The following is a 12,783-nucleotide window of genomic DNA, read 5'->3' as shown; positions in this document are numbered from 1 at the left end:
AATGGAGTGGCTATTATAGCAACAGCAGACTGAGTAAATGCTTGCTGTGCAAACTTTGTTTTATAATTTACATTTTTTTAAAGATTATTTATTTATTTATTTGACAGAGAGAGAGATCACAAGTAGGCAGAGAGTCAGTCAGAGAGAGAGGGGGGAAGCAGGCTCCCTGCTGAGCAGAGAGCTCGATGCGGGGCTCGATCCCAGAACACTGAGATCATGACCTGAGCTGAAGGCAGCGGCCTAATCCACTGAGCCACCCAGGCGCCCCTAATTTACATTTTTTTAAAAAAAGATTTTATTTATTTATTTGACAGAGAACACAAGTAGGCAGAGAGGCAGGCAGAGGTGAGAGGGGGAAGCAGGCTCCCTGCTGAGCAGAGAACCCGATGTGGGGCTCCCTCCCCTGACCCTGGGATCATGACCTGAGCCGAAGCCAGAGGCCTTGGTGGCTCAGTGGGTTAAAGCCTCTGCTTTATTTTTTTAAAAGATTTTATTTATTAAAGGTAGAGAGTGCGAGCAGGGGGAGGAGCAGAGGAGTGGGGGGGTAGTGAAGAATCTGAAGCAGACTCCACACTGAGTGCAGAGCCTGATGTGGGGATCAGTCCCACAACCCTGGGATTATGACCTGAGCCAAAATTAGGAGTCAGACACTAAGCTAACTGAGCCACCCAGGTGTCACCACATTATTTTGTAAAATTACAGATAAATTAGCATATTAGTTTCTAGGACTGTAAAGGGGTATATAAAAATACTCTTACTGTCTTCATTCATTCAGCTAATATTTACTGTTTACTTTGCTTGTCATTGAGCTGAATGTTCAGGACTCCGTGATACATAAAAGTGCATGTAGTTCATGATTGGGCACTTGTAGAGTGCCTGTCCTTAGCATGGTGTTTTTGGCTTTTCATAGTGTTCCCAGTTAGTTTATATAGGATAAACTTAATATCTTATCAAAGTTAAATAAGAAAACATATCTGCATTTATGAATTTTTATACTCTGAGAAAATAATACCCAGTTTCAAATGGCATAGTCTGTATTAAAGACTAGTTAATGATTCTTTTTTTAAAAATATTTTATTTATTTATTTGACAGAGATCACAAGTAGGCAGGCAGGCAGAGAGAGGGGAAAGCAGGCTCCCTGCTGAGCAGAGAGCTGGATACAGGGCTCGATCCTAGGATCCTGAGATCATGACCTGAGCCGAAGGCAGAGGCTTTAACCCACTGAGCCACCCAGGCGCCCCAAGTTAATGATTCTTAAACAAGGCAGTATCACAGCGTTTACTACTGAATTTGAATCTGCATTCTTCTGCTTAGTACTCTTACTTTTCTTATGTTTAAAAGGGGACAATACCGTGCTCGCTTCGGCAGCACATATACTAAAAGGGGACAATACCTCCTAAATGGGAGTTTTTCGGAGGGATTAAATGAGAAAGTCAAATATTTAGCATGCCCTGTGGCAAATAATAAGTGTTCAGTAAATGTTACTTTTATTGTTAAAGTGCTCTGAACACCTTGGGAAAATGAACTATGTAGGTAGTATTTCATAATTGAAATAATGAATGTGAAAGCATACCTGTAAGGCATCCATGATACCGCTTTTGGAAACATAGCAGGATATAATGTGCCAATTAAGTTGTTGTCAAATGATGACTAATAATTTTAAAGGAAAATTACATATCAAGCCTCATTTTAGTCTCAAAAAGTATACTTAATAAAGTCTTTTCACAAACTGATCTCAGAGAAGTATTACGTTGCCATCTAAAAGCTATTCTTTTGGCTCTCTGACAATTGTCACATTTGACTTGCATTGTTCTAATGAATTCCTTTTTTTTTTTTTTTTTTTTAAATTATTACCACCAAGCTGGTGCCAGAGATACCCCTGCCCCACCTTGTATTTAACATCTTCCTTTGTGGATCAGCAGCCACAAGGGAATGTAATATATCTGAACTGATGGTTTGTTAATAGAATGTGTACTTCTGAAATGTTTTTCTAGTAATAATAAGTTTTTTTTTAACTGTTCCTCCTTATGACTAATGGAATGGGCTTGTGATTCATAGTAGCATTAGGATTTCTGCCTACAAAATGCAACAGAGTAATACAAGTTCTGAAATAAATTGTTGTCAGTACAGATTGCTCCTTGTTTCATGCTGTCGCCCTTTTTAAAGCATCCATGTTTATGCAGTGTCATTGCCTATGAATTTTTTCCTTTTTTAAAATATTTTCCCCTAATTAATCTTGAAGTTTAGTTATGGTATCATTTCTTTTATTAATCCCCATTAGTTCCCATTTGTTTTAATTTGAGAGGCAGAAATTGATGTAATAAAAATACTCTTACTGTCTTCATTCATTCAGCTAATATTTACTGTTTACTTTGCTTGTCATTGAGCTGAATGTTCAGGACTCCGTGATAAGTCCTGAACATTAAGTTAACATCACTTAAGTTCCACTTAAGGTGATAAGTGGAACTTTTTATCCCTTGGAAGGAATTCACTCATTTCTTACGGTTTTTTTTTTTTTTTTAAATTTTTTTTTTCTATTTTATTTGTTTGAGAGAGAGAGACAGTGAGAGAGAGCATGAGCGAGGAGAAGGTCAGAGAGCGAAGCAGACTCCCCATGGAGCTGGGAGCCTGATGTGGGACTCGATCCCGGAACTCCAGGATCACGCCCTGAGCCGGAGGCAGTCGTCCAACCAACTGCGCCACCCGGGCGTCCCTCATTTCTTACGGTTTTAAGTCTGTTAGAAAAGCTCTTCGCATCAGTTTGAGATTTGTGTTGTCCTGTTGTTTAAAAAGCCATGCTTCTAATCTTGGGGATAAATCTAATCATAATTAAGGGAACAGTGAGACAAAGGTACTTACGGAAGAAATGTATTTTACTTTTTTTTTAAGTAGGCTCCCTGCCCAATGTGGGACTTGAACTCAGGAACCCTGAGATGAAGTCGGATACTGCATCAACTGAGCCACCCCAAACACCCCAGAAGAAATGTATTTTAATGCTTTTGAATTCTTAATACTTTGTACCTATCTTTGGTGGGAAAATTAATACGCTTATTATATACTCATAGATTTGAATTTTTACCAAAGTTTTACAGGGTAGAATTCACTAGATAGAAAAATGCAAAACAAATATTTTACTAGAGTTAAAAATCATCTTAGTTGCTTTAAAAGTCAAAATTAAATATATTATGACAATGTTATAATTGTTTTTTGAACCTCATTTCCAGATCATAGCAATGGATCATTTAACTTGAAAGCTCTATCAGGAAGCTCTGGATATAAGTTTGGTGTTCTTGCTAAGATTGTGAATTACATGAAGGTAAGTACTTTTCTCAACATGCATCCTATTTGAGTTTTTGGCAGAGGAAGAGGATTGGGGTTTCAGAAGTGAATTTGTATGTACATGTCAAAATTTATCAAATTTCTTGTTTCAGTATGTGAGGTATGTTGTATCCCTATTACATCTCAGTATAACTAAAAAAAAAGTAATGCTCCAAGCCTCTTACATTATATCAGATTAGTACTACAGTGAGTCACCTAAGTATTTAATTTATATTAATTCAAGTATCCAATTTAAGCCCACCATTTCACTTATAAATTATGCCCAGGCAGAAGATACAGTCACTTCTTAATTACTCAATACTTGCTGTCAAAACCACTAGGAAGAGGTGAACAATTTGCAGGTTATTTCCACTGAGGTGAAAAGTGAAAACTACATAGTTGAGACTTACGGTGGTGATGGTTTTTTCTGCATCTTTTGGAGGAGAAAACTAGAGAATTACTGAGGGTCTTAGGAAAACATTGATTTACAGAAGACCTTAGAATTTAAGATATGATGGAAGATTTACTATTTTTTGAAGTAAGTTTTGAAGTTTTGATGATACGGCATTTTGGCTTTACCAGAGACTGAATCCTAACTTATTAAAGTGAAATTTCATTTGTTACTAAATGGCTAAACGATTTCAGGTTTGCCCTCTTCCTCTGCCACAGTCATTCCTGTTTAGTTACTGGTTGTATCTCTTGAAAAAAGTGAAAGTACTATATGTGTTACTTCAGATTTCAGCTACAGATTGCTTAAAATGTAAGTCAAGTTTTTATGTTAGGGCTTTTAGAGACTTAATGTCTGACTGGGTCTGAAATCTGTAGTCTATATTTGATCTGTGGTAGAAATCTATTAGTTCATAATTTCCTATTATCAAATAATACATTTGACACATATTCCCTATTCATTCATTCCATCCACCCATTCCCCCATGGTGATAAACAATTATTAAAATCTACTGTATGCTATTTATAGCACTATTGCTGGGACTACTTGGGAAAAAAGTACTCCCCCATGGCTGTTAGTCTGTTGAGGGAGATTGACATTCAAACGTCATGTTACTGCTGCTCTGCTAAGGCAGTCGTCACTAATCTAGATGATCCATAACTTTCATAACTTTCTTTAGGACTGTGACCTTCAATTTTTGTGCTCTGTTATTTCCTGAAACAATTTTGAGAAATTATGTATCTCTCTGCACATATTTAAATTGACAATTAGTTTTTCAGCAAAAGTTGAAATAGTGACAAAGGATGGAATTTCTGACATATCATAATATTTCAACAGAATACCTCTTTTACATTTCTCTAAGGGGATCTAAATCTCATTATTAGTTAAAAATATAAACACTCTGGGGGGCGCCTCGGTGGTTCAGCCATTAAGTGTCTGCCTTTGGCTCAGGTCATGATCCCAGGGTCCTGGGATTGAGCTCCATGTCAGGCTCTCTGCTCAGCAGGGAGTTTCCTCCCTCTCCTCCCTGCTTGTGCTTTCTCTCTCTCTCTCTCTCTCAAATAAATAAAGATCTTTAAAAAAAAAAAAAAAAAAAAAAAAGACTCTCTTTCCCTCCCCCCCTCCCCCCACGTGCGTGCACTCTCTCTCTAGAATAAATAAATCTTTTTAAAAAATTGTAAAAGCAAACATATGGTTGGAAATTTTAATTATTTTCCTTTTGAACTTGTAAGTCTGTTCTGTTACTCCCACTGCATTTTAGCCTAATGTTGTGTATTTTTATGCTTGAAATATGTGTGTGTATATATACACACATATATGTTTTTTTATTTTAAAGATTTTATTTATTTATTTGACAGAGACACAGAGAGAGAGAGGGAACACAAGCAGGGGAAGGGGCAGAGGGAGAAGCAGACTTCCTGCTGAGCAGGGAACCCGATGTGGGCCTCCATCCCAGGACCCTGGGATCATGACCTGACCTGAAGGCAAGCGCTTAACGACTGAGCCACCCAGGCACCCGAAATATGTATATTTTTAAGGATTTTATTTGTTTACTTGATAGAGCATGTGCACAAGCAAGAGGGAGGAATAGAGGGAGATTAGGACCCCATGATCATGACCTGAGCTGAAGGCAGTTATTTAACTGACTGAGCCACGCAGGCGCCCTCATGCTTGAAAATACTTCAGTCATCATCTATCATACTTTTTGCCGCAATAGTATATATGTTAGAAATGTTTTTCTTCTGACCATAAGTTCTAAATACTATCACAACTATTATTGTTAGCACACAGTTGATTAGAATAACTCGTGTATATTAAAATATTGATAAAATTCATTTTGTATATAATATTCAACAGAGTTCCATTTTTATTCATTTTTTTAAAAAGATTGATTATTTTGAGAGAGAGTTCATGAGCAGGGGGAGGGACGGAGGGAGAGACTCTTCCAGCTTACTCCCTACCGAGCACAGAGCCCCACATGAGGCTGATCTATGAACCATGAGATCATGATCTAAGCTGAAACCAAGAGTTGAACACTTAACTGACAGAGCCACCAAGGCGCCTTGGTGGCCTATGATTTTTTCTTAAAAGATTTATTTTTAAATAAATGATTTTTTCTTAAAAAATTTATTTTTCATTTTATATTTTTTATTCTTATTTTTCAAAGATTTTATTTACTTATTTGACAGAAAGCGAGAGACACAAGCAAGGGGAACAGCAGAGGGAGAGGGAGAAGCAGGCTCCCCGGCTAAGCAGGAAGCCTTGATGCAGGGCTTGATCCCAGGACCCTGGGATCATGACCCGAGCTGAAGGCAGATGCCCAGTGGACTGAGGCACCCAGGCACCCCTATTTATTTATTTTAGAGAACGTACGTGAGCAGGGAGAAGAATCTCAAGATTCTCAGGAGAGAGAATCTCAAGCAGATTCCTACTGAGCACAAAGGCTGACACGGGATTTGATATTAAGACCTTGAGACCATGACCTGAACTGCCGTCAAGAGTTGGAAGCTTAAGTGACTGAGCCACCCACTTTTGTTTGATTTCTGTGATTTCTGTGTTTCTGTCTTTGGGTCATTTTCCTGTTAGGTTTTTGGGGCTATTAAAATATTAGGAAGACGAGCTCTTGGGTTATGAATTGAAAATACTTTTTCTCAGTTTATCATTTGATTTACAGAGCTACAAGTTTGAACCTGATTCTGATTTTACAGTCCATTATCCTCATCACTATTGTATTGCCTCAAATAATACATGTTCTCCATTCCTGAAAGATTCACTTACTTGTATTTATTACTTATGCATCTAGCATTTTAAAACTATCTCCTAATTACAGTTTCTTCCCTCAATAGACACGGCATCAGCGAGGAGATACGCATCCTCTCACTTTAGAAGAAATTTTGGATGAAACACAACATTTAGATATAGGACTCAAGCAGAAACAATGGCTAATGACTGAGGTAAGAATAGCCTTAAAGTGGAGTTAAAAAATTAGTTACCATGAGATATTTGCTATGTAATTAAGGTTTTTAATCTGATCATTATTTTTACTTAAAAGAACTGGTATAGATTCTTTGTTTTTAACATGCATATTTTTTGAGGTGGTTTGATTTGTTGGTTTTCTTAAAAACTTACGTATCTATTTAAAATGGCAAAGACTTTTAGCACAAAAATTATAAAAAATTCAGTTATTATACCAGTTTCATTTAAGTTTTTACAGAATAACTGATACTTTTTTAATTGCTAAATTTAGAATTGTTTTTATACATGTTTTTGAACATTTAAATCATGAGGTAATGTAGGGATAGTGAGATATTTGTTGTACTCATACTACTATTATGACTTGATGGTGATGTTACTGTCTCTGACAGATTACTTGGAAAACTAATCCTTACACTGTGTATGTACACTCATCATTGGAGGAAAAGAAACCCACAGTAATCACTGACCCTGCTAATTTGGAAAGGAATAGCATTTAAGAAAATTCACACATTTCCATCTTTTCTATTTAAGTATGAAATGACAATTAAGAAGAATATGTTCTGTGACCAGTGTTGTAGTCTAAAGAGCAAATGTAAAATTCCTAAATGTAATTCAGTAATTTATTATACTGAGCAAAATATTCTTGATTTTTAGAATATAAAATGAATAGTTAATTAGTAACAGTATAGCACATCATCTTAATGATGTATAGTCATAAAAATCCTGTTGCTTTACCTAATCTTCAAATTTCATAGACTACCAACATTAGTTAAAAATGACTTTTTTACTATTCTGTTCTCCCTCCTTTCTTCTGTGTTCTTCTCTTTCTCCTTTCCAGGGTCAGGCTGGCAGCTGCAGAAGAAAATAAATAGGGTAGCTCTTCCTCGAAGAGCTTTCCTTCTAGTAGTAGCTGTACAGCAGAACTGACTAGGAATATAATTATATTCAATAATTCCTGCATTCCTACTCAGTTTCATTCTCAAGCTGCCACTATAGGTAAATTTCTAATATGCACTAGTCTGTTGCTTTTCAGTTCCTTCCACACCTGTTGGTGATACCAGGTGGGGCAGACTATTGTATATTCATCCCAGGGTTATGTTTCACACAAAATGCCAATATGTGATAAACTATACTTCGAGGGTAGGATAAGCAATACCCAGTTCACTTTGTCTATTAATGTTAATTGGCATTTATTCTTTTCTATCTTTTATTTTCAAAAGAATGCGGGTGCAGTTTCAGTCGTGATAAAATGGTTTTACTCATCTAAAGAATTAACGCAATAATAAAAAGTTTCTTTTATAAAAAGTGAGCTACTTGCTGATCTCTGCCTATTGGTTTTTGGATCTTCGATGTCCAGTATTTTAGATCTGCTAGTTGATATTCACAAGATAACTTTTAATTTATGGTTATATTTGGTATCAATATTTTTAAAATAATTAGTAGAATTTAAGAACATGTATATGGGGTTTCCTTTTGTTAATATATCCAAATTGTGTCACTGTTACAGGCATTAGTCAATAATCCCAAAATTGAAGTAATAGATGGGAAGTATGCCTTCAAGCCCAAATACAACTTGAAAGATAAGAAAGCCCTCCTTAGGCTGTTAGATAAGCATGACCAGCGAGGCTTAGGAGGAATTCTTTTAGAAGACATAGAGGAAGGACTCCCCAATTCTCAGAAAGCTGTCAAGGTAACCTCTCTTTTCTTTCTATACCTTAGAATAATTTGAATTAATAATGTCTTGTTTTAAGAAAACAGGTAATGTAAATTTTTATTTTTATAGCCTCCTTTATATATACTTGGGGTTGCAGTGAGCCGGTCGAAGATTTGAAATTTTGGTCCTGTTCTACAGAGCAGGGCAGAGTGCCACCATTTTTGTGTAAATTTGACATCTTTTTGTTTTGTTTTGGGTATGATTGTGTCTTCAGAATAGTTCTGGAAAGTTTTTCTCAAAGACATCTCAAAAGTTTTTCTCAGAAGTTATGTTTGTAGACAAGAGCTGCTTCAACAATTCTTGTAGACACTGCTAACCTGAGCAACCAGAGGTATTAAACACGAAGGCATTGACTAATAACCTTGCTGTTTTAATTCCTAAAGGTCTATTACAGAAAGCCATACGGATAGCATTTCCAGTTTAAAGTTGGAACTCAGTTGGAAAGGCTGCTAGTCTCTGTTCTGCACAGTTGCTAGTGATTAATGCTAGTTGTTGATGTTTCATTTGTCTTGCTACCTCTGGAGTAAAACTTGCTCCTTTCTCTCCTGTACTTCTTGGTAATTAAGTGACACGTGTTATCTTACAAGTCATTGAGGCTCTTTTTATTTATTTATTTTTAAGGTTTTGTTTTGTTTTCATCTATTGTCAAGTTAGTGGACTTCTCTTCTTTACCTCTAATTTGTTGTGAATTCCCATTGGTGAATTTTTTATTTTAGAGATAGTATTCTTCAGTTCTGGACTTTCTGTTCTTTATGTCTTCTGTTTCTTTGCTGAGATTTTTTTTTTTTTTCATTCATTATAAGCCTTTTTTCCAGTACATTCTTGAGTAAAATTTCTTGCAACTGCTTTAAAATCTTCCTATTCTAATTTAACAGTTGGGTCATTTTGGGGGCTGGTCTGTGCTTTGTTTCTCGAATATGGGTCATGTTTCCTGTTTCTTTGTATGTCTAATAAATTTCTGTTGAGTCTTAAATTTTGTGAATTATATGTGTAATAAAGACTCAAGATTCTGTTAGATTCCTCCAGAGTGTTTTTGTTGGGTTTTTGTGTATAAATGGGCAGTTATCTTGGCTAGACTCAAACTCTAACCTTTGTCTTTTTTGCAGTGGGTGGCAAATAATACATCTTTTTTGTTCTTTGAACTCTTTTGGAAAATATCCAGAGTTTGTAGTAAGTTTTCTATTAAAAAAAAAGTTACCTTAGGAGGGACTTGGCCATTTCCCAAAGCAGAGCCCTCTTCAGATTTGAAATAGGATTTATTTTTAAGGTATGTATGGAATGGCTACTCCTCAGGTGTTTTTTTTTTAGTTAAATTTTTAACAAATTGTAGTAAAAACTGTCACATGAGGTAGAGTTTGACATATTAAGCATGTCTAAGAGTACAGTTCATTAGTGTAAAATATGTACACAGTTGTACAAGAGATAATCCAGAACTTCTACATTTTGTAAAGCTGAAACTCAGTCCACTAAACAGCTTTCCTTATCCCACTTCTCCAGTCCTTAGCAGGCAACATTCTTTTTGTGAATTTGGCTTCTCTAAGTAACTCAGACAAGTAGAATTCTACATTGTTGTTTTGTGATTGTGTATTTCACTTAGCATAGTATCCATCCTCAAGGTTCCTCCATGTTGCAGCTTGTATCAAGATTTCCTTCCTTTTTAAGGCTGATAGTACTGCATTGATCAGTTTGCTTATCCATTTGGTTGCTTCCATTATTTTGCTGTTGGGAATAATGCTACTATTAACTTATTTGTAAAAAATTTCTCTTCAAGACTTTGCTTTTGATTTTTTTTTTTAATATATTTTTCAAGAGTATTTATTTATTATTTATTTATTTTAGAGAGAGTGTGCACACAAGTGGGAGGAGGGAAAGGGACAAGTAGACTCCATGCCCAGTGTGGAGCCTGAGGTGTGGGCCAGATCTCATGACCCTGAGATCTCAACCTCAGTTGAAATCAAGACGCAGTTGCTTAACTGAGCCACCCATGTGCCGCTCTGCTTTCTATTTAGAGTATGTAACCAGAAGTAGAATTGCTGAATAATATGGTAATTCTGTTTTTAGTTTTTTGAGGAACCACCATATTTTCCACAGTGGGTTTACCATTTATATTCTTGCCAGCAGTGCACAAGGGTTCAGATTTCTTTGTGTCCTTACCAACACTTTTCTGTTGTTGTTTTTTTTTTAAATAGTAGCCATTTTAATGGATATGAGGTTTATTTCATTGTAGTTTTGATTTGTATTTCCCTAGTAATTAGTGATACTGAGGATATTTCTTTCATGTGCTTATTGTCTATTTGTATACATTATTTGGAGAAATGTTAAATCTTTTGCCTATTTTTTGAATTGAGTTGTTTTACTTGTCCTAGTATGTATGTATTCTGGGTGTTAATCACTTATTAGATACACACTTTGCAAATATTTTCTCCCATTTTGTGAGCTGCCTTTTTACTTCATTGATAGTGTCTTTTAATGTACAGATGCCAATATTTTTGTGTAGTCATATGTGTCACTTTTTTTTTTTCCTTCTGTTGCCGTTGGTGGCATTTCCAGGAAATGACTGCCAAATCCAAGATTAGAAGATTTTGCCCTAAGTTTTCTTCTAAGAGTTTTATAGTTTTAGATCTTATATTTAGGTCTCTAATCCATTTTGTTAATTTTCATATATAGTGTTAGGTAAGGGTCAAGTGTCATTCTTTTGTATATGGATGTTGAGTTTTCTAGCACCTTCTGTCGAAAAGGTTGTCCTTTCCCTATTGAATGTCCTGGCACCCTTGTCAAAAGTCGTTTGAGCATACATGGGACGATTTATTTCTGGGTTCTCTCTTCCACAGTTTTTACGCCAATACTACACTTTCAATTACTGTAGATTTGTAGGAAGTTTTGAAATTAGGAAGTAAATCCTCCAGCTTAAGTTTTTCCTTTCCAAGATGGATTATTCAGAGTCCCTTGAGATTCCATATGAATTTTAGGATGGGTTTTTCTGTTTCTGCAAAAAACATCATTGGGATTTTGATAAGGATTGCACTGAATCTGTAGATCACTTTGGAGAGTATCTACATCCTAATTTGTAAACCTGGGATGTGTTTGCATTTATGTTATATATATGTCTTTATATATATATATATGTCTATATATATATATGTCTAATTTCTTTCAGCAGTATTTTATTTTTATTTCTTTTTAGAGATTTTATTTAGTTGAGAAAGAGTGCATGAGCAGGGAGAGGGGCAGAGGAAGAGGGAGAAGCAAATTCACTGCTGAGCAGGGATCCCACTTGGGCCTCAGTCTCAGGACCCCAGGATCATGACCTGAGCCAAAGGCAGGCATTTAACCTACTGAGCCACCCAGGTGCACCCTTTCAGCAGTGTTTTATAGTTTTCATGGTGCCAAGTCCTTCATCTCTTTAATTCCTAAGTATTTTATTCTTTTAGATGCTTTTGTGAATGGAATTGTTTTTGTAACTTCTTTTCAGATTGTTCATTGTTAATATATAGAAATGTAGCTGACTTTTGTGTATTGACTTTGTATCTGTCTTGCCACTTTGATGAATTCTTTTATTCTAACAGCTTTGAAACATACATCATATTTCGGACATATAACATAATGGTTCAGTATTTGTATATATTGTGAAATTCTATCACCACAGTAAGTCCAATTAACATCTGTCACCATATGTAGCACCAAATTTTTTTTAAAAAAGATTTTATTAATTTGACAGAGATCACAAGTAGGCAGAGAGGCGGGCAGAGAGAGAGAAGGGGAAGCAGGCTCCCTGCTGAGCAGAAAGCCTGATGCAGACTCGAATCCAGAACCCTGGGATCATGACCTGAGTGGAAGGCAGAGTCTTTAACCCACTGAGCCACTAAGGCACACCAGCACCAAATTTTTTTTTAACGATGAGAACTTTTTAAGATTTAATCTCAACAGCTTTTAAATATGTAATACAGTGTTAACTGTAGTTACCATGCTGTACATTATATCCCCGTGACTTATTTTATAACTTCATAGTGTGCACGTTTTGACTACTTCATGCATTTTCCCCATCCACACTGCTGTGTCTGGCAATCACCAAGGATTTTTTTCTTTTTTTAGATTCCACATAAAGGTGAGATAATACAAATTTTTCTTCCTTTGTCTCACTTATTTCACTTAGCATAATGCCCTCAAGGTCCATTCATTTTTATTACAGATGGCAAGATTTCTTCTTTTATGGCTACATAATATTCCATTTATGTGTGTGTATCTATTTTCCTTATCTGATTATCCATCAGTGGACACTTAGGTTTTTGTATCTTGGCTATTGTTAATAATGCTGTTTACAGAGGA

The 12,783-nt window shown here is 35.9% G+C and overlaps 1 protein-coding gene across 1 annotated transcript in view; it reads left to right on the top strand.

Annotated features, from left to right (window-relative positions):
* GTF2E2 (general transcription factor IIE subunit 2) overlaps nucleotides 1-12,783 on the top strand; it is a 64,914-nt gene that overhangs the window by 27,486 nt on the left and 24,645 nt on the right. Inside the window, exons 3-5 of the mRNA XM_044225561.1 lie at nucleotides 3,226-3,317; nucleotides 6,614-6,721; nucleotides 8,251-8,433. Coding sequence (XP_044081496.1) covers nucleotides 3,226-3,317; nucleotides 6,614-6,721; nucleotides 8,251-8,433 — 383 coding nt within the window. The remainder of the gene's footprint in view (nucleotides 1-3,225; nucleotides 3,318-6,613; nucleotides 6,722-8,250; nucleotides 8,434-12,783) is intronic.

The sequence above is a fragment of the Neovison vison genome, chromosome 11 (assembly GCF_020171115.1).
Source record: "Neovison vison isolate M4711 chromosome 11, ASM_NN_V1, whole genome shotgun sequence".
NCBI lineage: Eukaryota > Metazoa > Chordata > Mammalia > Carnivora > Mustelidae > Neogale > Neogale vison.
The sequence above is the reverse complement of the archived record's forward strand: the minus strand, read 5'-3'. Positions and strand labels throughout refer to the sequence as shown.